The 18,642-nt window shown below is 33.3% G+C and overlaps 2 protein-coding genes across 3 annotated transcripts; both read left to right on the plus strand.

Moving 5' to 3' along the window:
• The first annotated feature begins 1,246 nt into the window (after window positions 1-1,246).
• Window positions 1,247-7,314, plus strand: LOC137834577 (mitochondrial import inner membrane translocase subunit TIM44-2). The gene is made up of 14 exons (XM_068642619.1): window positions 1,247-1,585; window positions 1,668-1,768; window positions 2,385-2,468; window positions 2,607-2,682; window positions 3,085-3,129; window positions 3,209-3,613; window positions 3,695-3,763; window positions 3,991-4,055; window positions 4,231-4,299; window positions 4,395-4,467; window positions 5,305-5,409; window positions 6,171-6,242; window positions 6,346-6,408; window positions 6,916-7,314. Exons 1-14 carry the CDS (start codon window positions 1,505-1,507, stop codon window positions 7,045-7,047), a joined length of 1,440 nt encoding a protein of 479 aa, XP_068498720.1. The 5' UTR covers window positions 1,247-1,504; the 3' UTR covers window positions 7,048-7,314.
• Window positions 7,315-8,006: 692 nt separating this feature from the next.
• LOC137834581 (uncharacterized) lies at window positions 8,007-14,023 on the plus strand. 2 transcript variants are annotated; one of them, XM_068642623.1, is made up of 10 exons: window positions 8,007-8,243; window positions 8,795-8,933; window positions 10,033-10,177; window positions 10,342-10,469; window positions 10,558-10,629; window positions 11,302-11,431; window positions 11,522-11,628; window positions 12,064-12,105; window positions 13,256-13,468; window positions 13,661-14,023. In XM_068642623.1, exons 1-10 carry the CDS (start codon window positions 8,140-8,142, stop codon window positions 13,727-13,729), a joined length of 1,149 nt encoding a protein of 382 aa, XP_068498724.1. In that variant the 5' UTR covers window positions 8,007-8,139; the 3' UTR covers window positions 13,730-14,023. The 2 variants fall into 2 exon arrangements, with proteins under 2 accessions (XP_068498724.1, XP_068498725.1); XM_068642624.1 differs by having other exon boundaries at window positions 8,080-8,243; window positions 8,800-8,933.
• The last annotated feature ends 4,619 nt before the right edge of the window (window positions 14,024-18,642 follow it).

An 18,642-nucleotide genomic window follows, 5' to 3' on the forward strand; every position in this document is an offset into this window, starting at 1 on the left:
AATTAATTTGGTTTCGCAATTAACATTCAAACATAATTAAAATTTAAAATTTATTCCATAGAACACTTATGATAATATTCTTCGTATATTTTAGAGAAAATCTTATATTTGTTATATATATTTTTTTCATTTGAGATCTTGTGTATAAAACATAGATGGGTGTTTCTTTCCTACATGCATTCTTCTTCTTCTTGCACTTCTATTTTTTTTTCAAAATACCTAAATTACATTTAAATTTTTTGGGTAGTTTTGGATTAGGAGGTGTTTAAGCAATATAACGAGTAATCATTTGGTGAGTGTCTAAATAGAATAAAAAAATCACAATATAACGAGTAAGATTAAAGGCAAATCACCACTTGAACTTAAAAAATAAACCATAGTTGAATCTACCACTCTCGGTATTAGCTTTGTTTATGAATAATTGGAATAGTAAAACTACAATGTATTTGCTTCTGAAGAATATTAATTTGACGACTACTTCTTCATGCACCTCCATCATTTCTTAAGGCACCTCCATAAATTTTAAAATTCTCAAAATTACCTTTTAGCAAAGAGATAAAAATAGAAACAATGTTTTACATAACGGATTACCAAATCTAGAACTAAAAAATTACAATTTTTTGATTACGTAATTTGAAACTTATTTAACAACTCACAATTACGTAAGCCATAACTTATTTAAGAAAATAAACCTATCAAATTACGTAATCCAAAAGTAAAAAATTACCATTTTTAGATTATGTAATTTGAAACCTATTTAATAACTCACAATATCGGATTATGTAATCCAATTCTTATTTAAGAAAATAAACCTACCAGATTACATAATTTGGAAGTAAAAAATTACCACTTTTAGACTACGTAATCCATAACGTATTTAACAATTAACAATACCGAATTATGTAATCAAAATCTTATTTAAAAAAATAAATTTACTAGATTTTGTAATCGGGAACCTAACTAAACACTCAATAGTTACGTAATTCATAACTAAAAAATTATCACTTCCAGATTATGCGCCCACCTCCCCTCCAAAGTCCAGGTAGGTTTATTTTCTTAAATAAGTTTCGGATTAGTTAATCAGTAGTGTAAAACATTGCTTCTATTTTTTTTTTATCTTTTTAGTGGCTGAAGAAGTGATGGAGGTGCAGGAATAAACAGTCTAAATTGATGGGTGCAGTTAGCAAAAGGAAAGAAAAAACAGTAGGCCCAATAAGAGGAACCCTAAGCCCAAGAAGCAGGATGCAGAGAGTGGTGTTCATTGGCGTGTGCATGGGCGTAGAAAGTAGAATATTGAATCCCTTTCTGAGTGTGTGAACTCAATCTATTGTTGTAATTGTATTTGAATGTAGCTGTTTCGTTTCTTCATTCCTATTCCAATTTGCACCGTCGTTTCTTCTTCCTCAATCACCTCAACACTCTTCATTACAGATAAATACCAAAACCAAAGCAAGAGAAAAATTCACGAAAGAATCACACGCAACTTTTCTCATACCTCACTCCAATGGCCACGCGAAAGCTGATTCGCGATTTCTTCCTCTCCGAACGATCGCTTCTTCTTCCTTCCCCTCACCACCGCCACAAGGTTCCTTCCATTTCCCAAATTCATCTCTCTGTAAATTGTTTATTTGTGTACTTATCATTGCTGCTATTTGTTGCGTCGATAGGTTTGGAATAGGAGTAGAAGGTTTCCTTTGGACTGGGAAGATAGGCGTAGCTACAGCGTCTTCAATGAATTCTCCAAGAAGATTAAAGGCGAAGCTGTTAGGTATTCCTCTCTCAATTGAATTGCACTGTAACACTTATAACTGCTCTGTTCGAATCCAACGCGTTAGGTTAGTGAATCGAATGAGCTTATTAATATAATAGAGTATTTTAAATCTTAGTTTTAACATGATTTTACCTAAACAATGTTCTTAGTTTTTATTATTTAATCATAGAAGATGCCGAAGTCTCAATAAATTCGGACCTACATGTGGCAAAACTATAGCATGCGACATAGAAAGAAGGAATTAAAGCAAACATGTGGTATGGGCGTTAGCTACCATATTGATGTACTTGTGTAGTATGTTAGAACATACACGCTCACACACATACACATACCGAGACACCTGACCTTACTAGAGAATTTATAATTGTTAGAATTGTACATAATAGGCAATGGGATTGTATGTTCTAATCTGGTCCATTTAATTCCTTTGTAATGCTTGTTGGGACAGTAGCGGTTATATGCAAGTCACTTTCCTGAAACTGAATGAAAAAATAGACTTAACCTTTTGATATAATCCTTGTATGTTTTGTTCTGTTGATTCTTTCTGAGGTTTTATATTATGTTACGAGTGTTACTGTCTGCATTATCAGTTTCTTTTCTTTGATGGTTGCAGAAACCAAGAATTCCAACAGTCTGTCAAGGAGCTGAAGGAAAAAGCCGATGAGCTTAAAGGGGTAAAAGAAGAGCTGAAAGAAAGGTAAGTGTTGTATGTGGTGACCATGACGTAGTGTTTTGTTTTTTGCGTTACTGATTAATAGGCTGAGACGTACCATTGTATGTCAAGGCTGGCTCAACTCTTCAACGGAGGCCTGATATGCTTAAATGGCTAATACAGAACAAAGCAGAAAACCGAGAAGCTGTACAAACAAGTGGATGAGGTTTGGACTGAAGCTGAAGCTGCGGCAAAGAAGGTATAATCAAAGGTCATCCTCAGTTTCTACTCTTGATTCGTAATGGAAATTAGTTATGAGAAAAGGAGTAAAAGATTCCACTTCTGATACTCTGTAGTGTTATCAGACAATGCTATATACATACATCAATGCATTAATTGGGTATGAAGTCATTGGATGTGTAATTGTGTAGAAAGTGTAATGTGACCTTACACTGATCTTGATACAAATTTCATGGTATAGTTTTTTTTTTTGGTCAGGTAAAAAGATGCACGTTAGTTTTGTATTTATGTTCTCATTCTTCCCTTTTTTGTTTGTGCAGCTAATTGCCATTATTATTAAATTTGTCATGGGAACTTGGTATCTATATATCTATTTTGAATAAGCTGACATGTTCCTGGAATTTAATTGTACGTTTTGCAGGTTTCTTACAATGTTAAAGAGAAGATTTCAGCTGCAACTGAGGAGGTCTGTTCATGATTTAAAACTTTGTTGTTGAAAGCGATTGACAATTGATAGGTTATTGATATTGCTCTTTTTAAATTAGGTGAAGGGAACTTTTGGGATAGGAAAGCAGGATTCTTCTGGGTCAACTGATTCTTCAACCAAACAGGGTGCTGATGTAAATGGAGGAAACAAGACATCATCTCAGGAAGAGAAAAACCAGCAATCTGGATCTAGCAATGCTACAGATTCTCTGTTTGGGAAATTTAAATCAACTATTTCCTCTCCAAATGTTTCTGCTGCCTTCCAAAAATTAAAGGATGCAAAGTTAGTTGACATAACCAAGAAAAGTTATGACATAGTAAAAGAGGAGTTAAGCAGTACTCCAACAAAGAGAAAGCGTGTTCCTTTCGCATCAAGTGGTGAAACAAGTACAAGAACAGACCTTGTTGTTATGCCATCTCAACAATCTTGGTGGAGTAAGAAGTTTGATGAGTTCAGGGAGAAGGTAACTTGGTTGTAGTTCTTCTTTAACTGGATTGTCCTGAAAAACTTTCCATTGAGTTATCTTCTTTGCTTTTTCATAAAGGTGAAAGGTCATCCAGTATCCAAGCGGTTCCTTAAGTACAGTGACCCAGTGAAGACAAAGGGCCAGGAGGTATGTTCTACTCTGGACTCCTGGGGTTCTTTATTCTACTATAACAATTATTTTTTTAATGGCGCTTTGTTATATTATGATATATTATGCAGCTTGTCTCACTTGCATTCTTAAGCATTAGTGTCCTATTTGATAATTCATGACTATGGATGGAGAAAATGTTACATGTTTAACTTCCAAATCACATTTTTTGGGTTGGTGTTTTATATATTTATTGGAATTGACAGATAGTAGAGGACTTGCGGGAAAGATATGAGACCAGTGATAGCCCCATTGTTCACAAAATACAGGAGTATGTCATCAAGTTTCTCTTTGCACTCATTCTTGTTCTTTTGAAATTATATATATCAAATGATTGGTTACTGGTAATAGTTATGCATGCTGCTACATTTGTCTGATTATAGTCTAAATAGTATTAATGTATGATGCAAATTTAAGCCCTAATTTGCTACACATTTATTTTTCAGTATAAATGATAGCATGTTTCAAGAAACAGATGCTGCACTTTCATACAAGGAAATACGTCAACGGGATCCGTAGGCTATCATGACTTTTGTTTCTATTTTAGTTTTAGCATTTTATGTTATTTTAATTGCTAACATCTTTTCTTTTATTTGGTTACATGGACCAGTTATTTCTCATTACCAGAATTTATTGGGGAAGTACAGGAGGCAATAAAACCAGTGCTTAATGCTTACATCAAGGTTGGTTATAGTTTGAACATGAATGCTTAAAACGTGCAATTGATTTTTCATTCCATTTTTGAATTAGGCATAATACTTAGGTATAATTTTTTTTGCTATCTTGTTCTAACAAGTGACACATGTTTGACTTATAAAGTTATAATCACTTTTATATTTCATTTTTAGTTCATCTCTGGTCACTTGTCTTTCTTTTAGAACAAATCCTCAACATCATCACCAGTTGTAAGTTGTAACCGAAAGCCTAGTGTAATCAAATAAGAAAGGGAGAACCGGATGATGATTATGATAACTTGTGGCATTGGTTAATACTGTTTGATTTCTAAGTTATAGATCTTAGACAATTAAGTAATATGTACACACGCACACTAAATTGCTAGATTTTCTCAGTTACTGACAAGAGTCTTAATAATCATCATCAGGTAAGAACACTTTTTTAGTAATCATTTTGAAAAGGGGAACCAACAATTAGGTTAAACCTTTGGATTTAATGCTATGTTTAGTGAGAATCACTTTAGTGAAAAAGAAGTGAAGCATTGTCTTCAAATTAGGGTTAAGAAAGATAACAATGTGCCTGGTTGGATTTGGGGGGGTCCATTAGCATGAAATGGTTGTTTGAAAATGGCAGTTGTTAGTTGAAGTCGGAGAAGTTGGCTACTGAAGCAGAAGAAGTTGATCAATGATAGGTGGTTAAAAACTGTTACATGTATCACTTGTTAAATACAAAACATGATAGGGATAAAACACTTTTGTCTAAGCTTTACTCTAAATCTATTTTTTTGGCTGGGCAGATTCGTTTATGATTTATGAATCAGACTTTGATTTTAATTATATGTACAGGGAGATGTTGAAACATTAAAGAAGTATTGTAGCCCTGAGCTGGTTGAACGCTTGAAAGCAGAGCGTCATGCTTACCAAAGTAATGGCATATTCTTTGATAACAAGGTGAGAGTTGCAATTTTTTTAATCTTTCATCTTGCTTTCTCTGTTCGATGACTTTTTGTTTTGAATGAGGTTGATTGTATCATAATATATTTTTGAGCATGTTAAATTGTTCCAACTAAAAGTTTTTTCCTTTTAACACAACTTCTTGAAGTCTCGGTAGTATATTTCATAGGGTTTAAGTAAAGGAAAAAATTCATAGAATGAAATAACCTTTCATGTCTTCTTTGCTTTGAACCAAAATTCAATCTTGATCAACTTGATAAATATAATGTAGGTAATGGATTTGTGTGCAAATGATAATTTATACTTAGTTAATTGCTGTAGCTGAAAAAGGACTGGGAATCTGAGGTATCAAACAGATATGTTTTTATCACTGAAGAACAGCACAAGTGCTCCAAGTGCCATTTAGACGAGTGTAGAAATGTGGTTGTTAAGCCTATAGTTGTACTACTATTTACTCCGTTCATCTTGTGTCAAACCTTCATAAGTTAATAGTTATTTTCCAGATGTTTTCTCCTTTATCTCTTCATGTAAATGAAGCTCGGAAAAAAAAGCAAACTTTTTGAAGGTTGGATCATAGTTTTACCCATAAATGGTGCAACTCTGGTTTAAGTACTTCCTTTTTTATTCGAATTTATCTTAGTTAAGATAGTGCAACGTTCTCTTGCGAATCTACAGAATTATTTCTGCAACAAAACATGGTTTAGGTTCCTGTACCTGCTAGGATATTTCGTTTTTTTAAATATTTAACACTTATGCAGATTCTGCATGTATCTGAGGTGGATGTACGAGAGACCAAGATGGTGGGTTCATCTCCAGTAATCATTGTAATGGTATGTAAATTATTACTTCCAGAAGTTCATTGCTAATTTATAAAATTTCTTATAAAGTAGAATGAAAACTTTCATGGATGATTCTGTTCAAATGAATTTTCAGTTTCAAACACAGCAAATCTATTGCGTACGTGATAGGAATGGGGCAATTACGGAAGGAGGCAAGGTAAAAGCTGTGTTTTCTAACGGTTTATATTTTGTAATTGCTACAAGTACAATGTGAAAAAGCTATTACGTCCCATAAGAGAGAGTGGGTACCTCTTAATGCTGTAAACATTTCTACTTTACTTTACAAATTTCGCCTTTCCTTTCCCCTTAATAATCTCGATGTAATTCGATCCCATCTCATCATTCAATTCCATGCTTGGGTGTTATGGAAGGCACGTATCAAGTTAAGGTGAATGATGTGTGATGTATATTTTTTACATTTAAATGTATACTGTGTGGAAATGCTGGTTTCACAGTTGCACTGTTATAAAATGTTCTTTTTGTATAGAGAAAGACATGCAAATAGCGTAACAATTATACACCTCTTGTCCCAATCTCTCCTTGTGGCTCTTATCATGTCTCAATGCTGTCTGCTCTGTTATCTATACTAAATATTTGATTATGGTTATGGTTTTTGGTGTCTTCATATTTGTCTAATTTTAACTATGATTTATTTCTTTACTAGGATACAATCCACACTGTATTCTATTTGTGGGCATTACAACAGATGGATCAAGAAGAACGTGGAGAAGATGGCATTTACCTAATGTGGAGACTAAGAGAGATGCAACAGCAAGGCATCCAAGCCCTCATCTAGTTTTTGACATCACTTCCTTTTCCAGGGATTTGTATAATTGAGCCTTTATATTCTACACTCAATATTCTCTGATTTTTTCTTGGGGCCAAGTTGTTGTATCCCGGTGATTAAATCCTTTAGTTCTTTTACATACTAACTAGACAAATAATTTGTACTTTTGAGTTCGTTGTTGTATGTTACATACATGAGCTGGGCAACGCTTTTGCTCTGCTCTCAAGCCAGAAATTGTTAATATAGTGGAGACAAATTATTTTGTTTTTTAAATAATTATGAATTTGTAAATAACTATTGCTACATTTCATCTGATTTAAGAATCAACATTAAAAGCAAAGTGAAACCATTTTTTAATTACAATTTTTAAACGAGATAAAAACATGAATCGTATACTTTTTCTTACTGTAAATATATTTCGTGATTATAAAAGCACTGCGTAGAACACCAAGAAGACACTTGCATGGTTTTCCAGCTGTTTGGTGTAGGAGAAATAGAGCAAAAGTAACATGAGAATAAAATTAAAACAAAGAAAAAATAAAGATGAAAAAAATATCGTATTTATGCCTTAGTTTTTTCAGTAAAACTTCTTTTAGGAGAACACCTTTATTTAATTTCTTTTAATGTAAAGAATGAAATACCGAATCGAATGCATGCTTAATAATTCAACCAGAAATAATATAGGCTTAATAATAGTATTACTTTCTTTTGAGATTATTTAAATTTTATCAGAAAAATTGAATGCTTCTCTATCCTCTGTTTCTGACACATCCCACACGTAAGTTGCATGGTCACTCTCAATGTCGTGAATGAACTCCTCCGACCAAACATGGGAAATTCAACTAAAGGCTATTCTCAATCCTTCTTTTCTAGTTTCTACTTGAAAGACAAGATGAAGATTTCATTTAATATAATAAAATGCAATATTTACATTAAATTATATTAATATTCAAATCATAAGTATGCATAACATAAAATCATATTAACGAGACCTAAAATATGTATACAAGATTAAAAAGAACAGAGAAAACGGCACAGAAAGTGGACTCTGATCCTAGAAAGAGTCAGATAAAGAGACTTTAATGTGGAGAGTGGTATATTATGTTGAGGGCTCTGTTAGGTCGCACATGCTCTTCCAGGGTAACTCAACACTTCCATCATCTTCATCGCACCGAAACCAAATCATTTTCCCAATACCTTCATTCGTATGTTCTTTCTTCCTCTCCTTCCTTCTATTTTCAATTCAGATTTTCCCAACTTAAAATGCCTTGAAATTGACACTCACCTCAGTCCCAGGGTTCCCAAATGAAATTGACTTGCTGTTTGACTAAATGGGTTTGCTCATCAATTAATCAAGATATCAGTTGTTTTCCAAAGATTAATTTTTAGGAGAATCGTAGTTCTTCAAATGCTTTTCTGGGACTACAAAAAATGGCGACTTTTTCCTCGAAACAAGTTAATTCCACCTTCCATGTGCAGAGTGACTGTTAAATTACAAAAGAAAAAAAAAGATCTTTTATGATTTCCAATTTTTTAACCCAGTAAATTGGTGGTAATTTCCTTAACTTATTTTGATTTTCAAACACTGGTTTGCCTTCACAATGCCACTTGCTGCGCACCGTTGCATACAGGACTCATCCAACTCGAGTTGAATTGTCTTCAGTCCAGGATACCTGTAGTCTATACAAAAAAGTTGACTCTATTGCAGTGTTTGAATTTCATTATTTTCTTATTCCAATATTGCTTCATGTTGTAGGACAGGTCTCATGGAGATTAATGGGAACTTGGTAAAGCATGTTGAGAAACAAACCACTCGAGTTTTGTTTTGTGGACCCCATTTCCCTGCTTCTCATGAATATACAATAGAGTATTTGAAAAATCATGCCCATATCAAGGTAAAATAGAATTGATAGGATGTGTTCATCATATCCAAAAAGCAATTGAACTACTCTGGTTTTGTCTGTTCTGTGTTTTTAACCAAGTTGAATGGCTTCAAATGATCCATCTAGCCAACCTCACTAGTGGGACAAGACTTTGTTGTTGTTGGGTCTGTTTTTTGCACCTCACTTCCCTGCTTCGCACAAATATACATACAGCATGGTATTTTGAAAATCATTCATTTAACAAGGTAAAATGCAATCAATACTGCATGTTGGTTGTATTTAACTAGCAAATTAAATTACTCTAGTTTTGTTGAGATAGCTCCTCGTCTTTGGTGAACATGTTTGTTTGTACTGTAGTTTGCTGATGAAATGTCCTTCGATTTCTGTGTGATTGATCAAGTCATGCTAAACTGGATTGTAACAAATATGATTGTTTTTTTCTTTGTCTCAGTAGAGTTTAAGTGAGATTGTACTATGACATGTAATTCATACTAGCTTTGTATTTCAATATGAAAACCATTTGCAGCCACTGGGTCTCTTCCATCTCAGTAGATCTATAACCTCCAAGATTCATTCTTTTCCAAGGCTCTAATCTCTTCCATTGTTGTCTCTTCCCATTTAGGAATCTCCAAGTCCTCTGAAATTTTGCAGTATATAGGATAGAGTTTATAGGTAAAACATGATACCTTGCTTTCAGACGATATATAAGAATAATTTTGGCATGGGATGGAGACTACATGTCTGAATTTCCTTTCTAAGAGCAATGAATATATTAAATTTTAGGGGATTTAGACTTGCCCAGATTGGTGGAGATTAATAAACCTTTGAAGTAATCATTGGTTCCTTGTACTTTGATTTTTAGCTTTCTTGAATAAATGAGTGTGTCCTTAGCATTCTATTTCTTTCTAAAACTTGTGTTTGTGTTTTTACCCTATCTGTTCTATATTATTGTAACTCTTTTCTCCACAGTTACTTGTGGTTTAAGATAACTGCTAATGAAATTTCTAGATAGTACTACTAGCGTGGCAGTCATACAATCTTTGTAATACAGTGAGAAAAATGTTCTCATTAATTTTAGTTTAGATCAGTAAGCTGTCTGTTGCGTTTTTAGGTTGATGTTCTCTCTTTTGAAGATGTGCCCAAGGATATTGCCAACTATCATGTCTGCATAGTAAAAAGCATGAGGCTAAATTCAGACATAATTTCTCGTGCAGTTCAGATGCAGCTTATAATGCAGTATGGTGTTGGGCTGGAAGGTACTGTTATTACTGTCAATTGAGGTTGAATGTGGATTTCAAGGAAGATTCATGTTTTCCTTATTTATTGTAGATGTAATTTTGCATTTTATTTTTTTGGTTCCTACCGTCCCGTTAAACCTCATCATAATTTCAAATTGATAAATCATGATTTTTTCTCCAAGGTGTTGATATTGATGCTGCAACAAAGCATGGAATCAAAGTTGCTAGGATCCCAAGTGACGTTACAGGAAATTCAGCTTCATGTGCTGAAATGGCCATATATCTAATGCTAGGTCTCCTCCGAAAGCAAGTATGATACTTCAATTTGAAATAAAAAGTTTCCGTTCTTTATAAATTAATGCTGTTCTATTTTTGAAGAGAAAATAATGTTCATGCAGAATGAACTGCAACTTTCCATACAACAGAAGAAGCTTGGAGAGCCAATTACTGAAACTTTATATGGGAAAACTGTGAGTGTATTGATTCTTTTTGGGAAACAAAATAATATTCTGTTATCCTAACCACTTTTTATTCTTGTTCCTGGTTATTGTTTTTCGTAATGGTTACATACCTCAATAGAAATGAATCTCAGCCGATTCTAACTAAAAAAGAGCTATGACTTGTAGTTTTAAAAGCGGGAGACGGGGATAGATGATCAATGCAATATATTTGACATGTTACCTGGGGCTTATAAAATTATTATGGATAACATGTATATAGATACCTATTTTCTTTTCTGGGAGTCTAAAATTGATTGAATTAAGTTTCATTTTGTTAAATAGCATTGGGTTAACAATAATGATAAATATTGGTGTTCTATTTGAGGGGCTATGAAAATTATGTTCAGTTCAAACTTCAGTTTTTGTGTATCTAGTGAGAGTCCTTTCCTAGAACCCCCCTAGAATTGCTTACATTTTTACTTGTATATTGTCATACCCAGTTTCCTTCCTAGACCAAATATTTTCTGTACTACACGCTGAAGTGATACAGTTATGTTAAACAGTACAAGGGTAAAACAATCATGAAGTGAGTAAATTTTGTCCTTTTACATTTGTTTTCCTCCCAGAGTGAATTTCTATAGGATATGTTTGTGATTATTGACTGTGCTGTTGGTAGAAAACTAATTTTTAATGGTAATGTAGATATTCATTTTGGGCTTTGGGAACATTGGAATGGATTTAGCAAAGCGTTTGCAGCCATTTGGTGTACAAGTTATGGCTACAAAGCGTAGCTGGGCTTCATGTGGACAGGAGGCTAGCAAATTAAGTAGAAGTATTTTCCTTCCCAATTGTTGTGGACATACTTGTTATAAGCCTCATTTGTTTATCTATTTCTTAACATGTTTTTTATTATTTGTTGAAGATGATGCACATGATCTTGTTGATGTGAAGGGTAGTCATGAAGATATATATGACTTTGCAAGGAAGGCTGACATTGTTGTTTGCTGCCTAAGATTAAACAATGAAACGGTTGGACCTTTTAGAATCCTTCATTTATTTTGTTTTTGTTGAACTTCCATTGCTTTAGTTACTTTTAGCTACTTTGGTTCCCTTTTTGTTTTTTATTAAAGCTTTTGAGATTGGTGAAAACCTATGGTAGATGGTTGACAAATGGGTAAACAATTTTTTTATTTGTATATTTCTTTATCCTATCTTCTCCCTTTTTTGGTTAGATACATGTGTTATTATTTATAAAGTCTTGTTTCTTTTTCCTAAGCAGTAACCAATGTACTGATGCAGAATCTAAGTTGATTATTGCATGTATCTGTTTGTGCTTAAAAGCTTCAGTGACATTTGTTCTGCCTTTTTTCTAAATGCTTTTAAATGCATTATGTGAACTAAGCATAATATTAATGGACTTTTTTTTTCAGTATATGCTTGTTGACTTGATATGATGTTTTTCAGGCTGGTATTATAAACAATAAGTTCGTATCTTCTATGAAAAAGGTGTGTTCACCATTTCAGATGATCTTCTTTGATTTACTTATTTTTCTTTTTATAGAAGTTATGCTCATAATCCATGTACAAGATCTTGGGAGATGGGTATTGTTCCTTCTTTTAAGTAAATCCCCATTCTAATCCCTGACTTCTCAAAGCCCACACTTCAGTCCTGACTTTGTTAATGTCACTGACTTATTACTTTTTTATGCTAAATGACTGTGGTAAATAAAGTAAGGAACAATAATGAATGTCCTCTGTGTAGTTTTGGACTGAAGAGTGGATTTTGAGAAGAATAAGAGTTTACTTGATCATTTTGTGGAAATTATCATTCTCTTTTTCTGAGTTGCTAACTTGATCATAAAACTTATTTGTAAATTATAAATTATTTTACTTTTTGTGAGTTCCTTAACAACAGTATGCAATATAAATTATAATAGTAGGACTTACACAAATGACAAATGGGTAATAACATTGTTAACGTAATAACATTTTTTAAACAAAAAAGACTTTTGCAAGGTATTGTTTTGATTATTTGATTGTTGATGATTGATGAGAACTATCTCCGATGAAAATGGAACTCATCATAGCAGATGGTTTAGTCCAAGCCATTAAGGTTGAATGAAACTAGAAAGCCTGTGAGCAACCCAAAGGAGATGAGAATAGACTTCTTCAGTGTCAAGTCAATTTATCAAAACCTTTCAAAATTTTAGATGGGCAGCACAGAAATCAACACGGTAGCCCAACAAGAGGCACATAGCAATCAATTGTTCTTGTTGGGTTCTGTAAAGCAAAGAGGATGGCTAGGGAATGCAGATTGTAACAGAAGAGTTTTTTGATTGACGGAAGGGAAATAAATGTTAACCTGAGAGGATGCATAGTTGGAATATATGGTTGAAAAAGTGAATAATTATCTCATATAGTCTTAAATAGCGGGAAAGATTATTGCAGATCCTTTTTTTCCAACTGTTTTTACCATTTTCGTTTTGTTTTCTGATAGTGTGAAGTCATCACAAATTTATCAGTTTTCCTGCTAACACCACATTATTTGTAGGAAAACAAGCAAATGTAACATTAATGAAATATCTTTTGGTTTAACTGGCTAGGTAGTTGTAACTTTTGATGAATTTCCTTGTGATTATACAATTGTATATTTCAGGGTGCCCTTCTGGTGAATGTTGCTAGAGGTGGTCTTGTGGAGTATGAGGCTGTGATCAACAACCTTGAATCAGGTCATTTAGGAGGGTTAGGCACTGATGTTGCTTGGACTGAGCCGTTTAACCCTGATGACCAGATATTCAAATTTAAGAATGTTATCATGACTCCTCACATTGCAGGCGTCACAGAACATTCTTATAGATCCATGGCTAAGGTGTGTGGAGCCATTTCACACTTGCCCTTCTTCTGAAGTATATCTGAATCCATTAGAAGTCATTTTCCCAATGCTCACATTGATTTTTTATTTTTCTGAATTATATATGCTACCATTGAATATATTAAAGAGTGAGAGGACCAATAAACTCCTGTCAAATCTGATACTTTTTTGCCTGTTGTTCTATTGCAGGCTGTTGGTGATGTTGTTCTTCAGCTTCATGCTGGGGTTCCTTTGACAGGGATAGAGTTAGTTAATTGATTTAGTGCAAACAAAACATTCCATTATGGTCCACTTCCTGAATTTTATAATCTAAGAAGAATTCTGAGCAGCCAAAACACTGCATTTTGAAAAGAAAATTGAGATGAGGCAATATTATGTGTTGTCCATTTCCTTGTTCTATGTTGGGGTTAACCAATTGTTCTTTAGTAGTGGGTTGTGGGAAACCAAATAAAGTGCATATTACAGCATGCCATTTTACAAAGTTTCTAATTCTATTTGCTACTATTTATATACAGACAACTAATATGATATAATGATGTTTATTACACGTAATGGTTTGATTTTGGATCCCATTATTGAGATTGGGAATGCATGACTCTAAGTTGTAGGAAGGACTAATTGTGATTTAGAATGGAAAAAATCTTGGCATTTTGTTACAAAATAACTTAATACTATTTTGCTTATTGTTACCTGAAATACATGAAGATGTTATATTATAATTAGAGCACTAGAAAACATGTTTTGCCGTGATTATTGGTTTAGGGTTTAGTGTTAATTGATTTCCGTACTCTTTCTATGCTTTGACTTCAAAGTTATATCAATGGTTTAACTTTTGGTCTTTTCTGTAAAGAAATAATGAAAGCATATTGCAGGGAAGAAATAATTCCATGTTTCTAATTACTTCTGTCATTAATATGAATGAAAATTATCAGTTTCGTTATTTACTGAGATAATGGATACTTACGTTAAGATTGAAAGTAGAGTATTTTGTTGACACTTTTAATATTTAATTCATCTTTTTGAAAGTTGTTTTTACCCTGCAAGTTAATTAATATTTTAATTTTTTTAAGATTAAATATATTTTTCGTTTATATATTTTTTTTACACTACAAACATATATCTTTAGTGTGGACTAAGATTTAAAATATTTCATTGATTCTAGAAATACTAGTAAAACTATATAGAAAGTCTATTAAAGTTTGTATAAGAACAAAAATCAATAATAGTGAGACGAAATACATACTTAATCTATTCTTTCATTATTTATTTAGCGTTTCGTGAAAATGCTTTTATTTTACTTGACTTTTTGTATTTTATATTTCAAAGAATAATTGAATGTTAAGTTATTGGTAAAAAAAAGAAAAAAAAAAAAGAAAAAAAAAAGTTATTGAAGACACCTTATAGAGATAACATCACAATAATGTAAATAATACTTAAAATTAAAGATAGAGAACATTTATATCATTAATCCGTAAGCTTTGACTTCATCAAGGGTTCTCGTTCAAGTGAACAAAGTTTCTGAAAGGTGATAAGTGTTATCACATTAGCTTCTAAAAATTAAGAAAATGTTTAATAAGTCTTTTAAATGAAAAACCTTTTTTTTTTATAATTTCAGACCAAATATGATTCTCTACAAATGTTTTCACAATATTTTTTTTCTTAATTTCTTTTAATCCAGAGATTAATGTGACAACATATTCCAACTTCTGACACAAAAGTGGCTTTACTGAATTTGGATATGTTGGTTGGAAAATCACCCAAAACAAAGAACTATTTTTAGAACATTTTAAAAACAAATTATGCATATGCTTTACATCTTTCTGAGCTTTTTACAACTTTTATCTAACAAAGTTGATTTCTTTTTTTCTTATACATTGGTGGGGCTTAGTAAAACACACTACAACTTGAAGGAGATAACAAGATACTATATTTGGTAATAACTTCACATTACATACCTTACAAAGCCATAGTTTACAGATAGGATACATTGTTATCAATCTCAGCATTACAAGTCTTTGTTAATTTTGTACAATTTATGTCAGACAAGAACACATGAGTGAATGAATGTTCACTATGACTATTGTTGCTATGCTACTTTGTTTCTAAGTGTGGATGGAGGGGCTTCTTTGGACTTGAAGGAACACTTGAGAATGTACCAGAATTTTGAAGCATGGTAAAAGTACTATGAATAGAATACCCAAAATGATGAAGGGCAGACAACAAGAAATGAAGTGAAAGAGTGAGAAAACTGACAGCAATAAAGACACTCGCAAGATTCTTACATGAAATTTCTACGAAAAATCATTTCGGAAGAATTTTTTGAGAAATTTTGTGCAAACTAAGGTCATTTTCTATCAAATTTTGCCCTATTTTATGCAATTTTATTCTGCGTCCATATTTTGTTTCACACAAGTACTTTTACATGTTGTTTGCACCTAGCTAAGGAGGCACGTCCATAAACAAATCACAAAAAGGAGATACAGGGAAGAAAAGCCAGGACGTTTTTTCTCGAAAAACCGGTTTTGTTCACTCTCGAACTGGGACTTACTATGCCTTATTCCTTTGTTCTTTGGGTCTGAAATTTTTATCAGGCATTCGACATTGTGTGTTTAGAGTTTTGGTTGAGATTTGAGCCCCAAATTCGCACCCACAAGATTTGCAATAAATTTTTTATTCATCAGTGTCAGGGCTAAAAGGGAGATTCGTTTGTGTGTGAAATTGTTTGGTTTTTTTCTAGGTGAATACTCATCTGTTTGACCTGAAATTTGTCACGTTCTGTCCCAAGTTCAGTCGAGATTCTTACATGGATTTTCTACAAAAAATCATTTCGAGAGAATTTTTCAGATTTTTTTTTTTTGCAAACCAAGGTTATTATCCTCTACTACAAATTTTGAAATTTCGCCATACTTTCTGCAATTTTATTCTGCGTCCATATTGAGTTGAAAAAAATCATCCAAATACTTTCACATGATGTTTTCACCCAGCTAAGAAGGCACGCACATAAACAAATCACAAAAATGAGATATAGGGAAGAAATTTCAGGACGTTTTTTTTCTTTTCAGAAAACAGGTTTTCTTCACTCTCAGTCTGAGACTTACTACGCCTTATTCCTTAAGTCTTTTGGTCTTAAAATTTTAACAAACATTCGTCATTGTGTGTATCGAGTTTTGGCGAAGATTTGAGTCCCAAATTCGAAAGAAAAGATTCGCAATAAACTTTTTATGCCAGGGTCGAAAAGAAGTTTTGTTTGTGTGTGAAACTGTTTGATATTTTTTCTAGGTGAATACTCATCCGTTAGACCTGAAATTTGTTGCGTTTTGTCCCAAATTCAGACGAGATTCTTAAGTGGAATTTCAGGAAAAAAACTATTTCGGGAGAATTTTTCAGAAATTTTATTGAAAACCAAGGCTATCCTCTACCGAAACTCGTGAAATTTCGTCCTACTTTCTGCAATTTTATTCTGGGAGCGTATTGCATTGAAAAAATTCGCACAAGTACTTTCATATGTTGTTTGCACCCAAGTAAGGAGGCACGACCATAAACAAATCACAAAAAGAAGATACGGGGAAGAAAAGCAAGAACATTTTGTTTTCAGAAAACCAAGTTTTTTCACTCTCGGTCTAGGACTTACTACGCCTTACTCCTTGGGTATTTCGGTCTCAAATTATTACCAGACATTCCTCATTGTGTCTATTGACATCCCTAACTGTGTCTATTGAGGTTTGGCTAAGATTTGAGTCCCAATTTTGAACCACAGGATTTGAAATAAATTTTTTATTCATCACTGCCAGGGCCGAAAGGAAGGTTCGTTTGTGTGTGAAACTGTTTGATTTTTTTCCTAGGTGAATACTCATTCGTTTGACCTGAAATTTGTTGCGTTTTGTCCCAAATTCAGTTGAGATTCTTATATGGAATTTCAGGAAAAAACTATTTTGGGAGAATTTTTCATAAATTTTATTTAAAACCAAGGCTATCCTCTACCGAAACTCGTGAAATTTCACCATACTTTCTCCAATTTTATTCTGGGTGCGTATTGCATTGAAAAATTTGCACAAGTACTTTCATATGTTGTTTGCACCCAGCTAAGGAGGCACGTCCATAAACAAATCACATAAAGAAGATACGGAAAAGAAAACCAAAGACGTTTTGTTTTCGGAAAACCAGTTTTGTTTACTCTCGGTTCGGGACTTATATACGCCTTACTCCTTCGGTATTTCGGTCTCAAATTTTTACCAGACATTCCTCACTGTGTCTATTGAGTTTTGGCTAATATTTGAGCCCCAAATTCGTCCCACAGGATTTGTAATAAATTTTTTATTCATCACTGCCAGGGCCGAAAGGAAGGTTCGTTTGTGTGTGATTTTGTTTCATGGTTTTCCTAGGTGAATACTAATCTGTTTGACCTGAAATTTATCGCGTTTTGTCCCGAATTCAGTGGAGATTCTTACGTGAAATTTCAGGAAAAAACTATTTCGGGAGAATTTTTCAGAAATTTTCGCTCAAACCAAGGCTATCCTCTACCAAAACTTGTGAAATTTTGCCCCACTTTTTGCAGTTTTTATTGTGTCCGTATTGCACTAAAAAAATTCGCATGAGTACTTTCATATGTTGTTTGCACCCAGGTAAGGAGGCACGTCCATAAACGAATCACAAAAAGAAGATACGGGGAAGAAAAGCCAGCACGTTTTATTTTTGCAAAATCAGTTTTGTTCACTCTCGGTCTAGGACTTACTACGCCTTACTCCTTGGGTGTTTTGGTCTGAAATTTTTACAAGACGTTCGTCACTGTGTCTATTGAGTTTTGGCTGAGATTTGAGCCCCAGATTCGTCCCACAAGATTGAAAATAATTTTTTTATTGATCACTGACAGGGCTGAAAGGAAGGTACGTTCGTGTGTGAAACTGTTTCATTTCTTTCATGGGCCAATACTCATCCGTTTGACCTGAAATTTTTCGCGTTTTGTCCCGAATTCAGTGGAGATTTTTACGTGGAATTTCAGGAAAAAAACTATTTCGGGAGAATTTTTCAGAAATTTTCGCTCAAACCAAGGCTATCCTCTACCAAAACTTGTGAAATTTCGCCTCACTTTCTTCAATTTTTATTCTGCGTCTGTATTGCGATGAAAAAATTCGCACGAGTACTTTCATATGTTGTTTGCACCCAGGTAAGGA

The sequence above is a fragment of the Phaseolus vulgaris genome, chromosome 5 (genome assembly GCF_000499845.2).
Source record: "Phaseolus vulgaris cultivar G19833 chromosome 5, P. vulgaris v2.0, whole genome shotgun sequence".
In the NCBI taxonomy this organism is placed as follows: domain Eukaryota; kingdom Viridiplantae; phylum Streptophyta; class Magnoliopsida; order Fabales; family Fabaceae; genus Phaseolus; species Phaseolus vulgaris.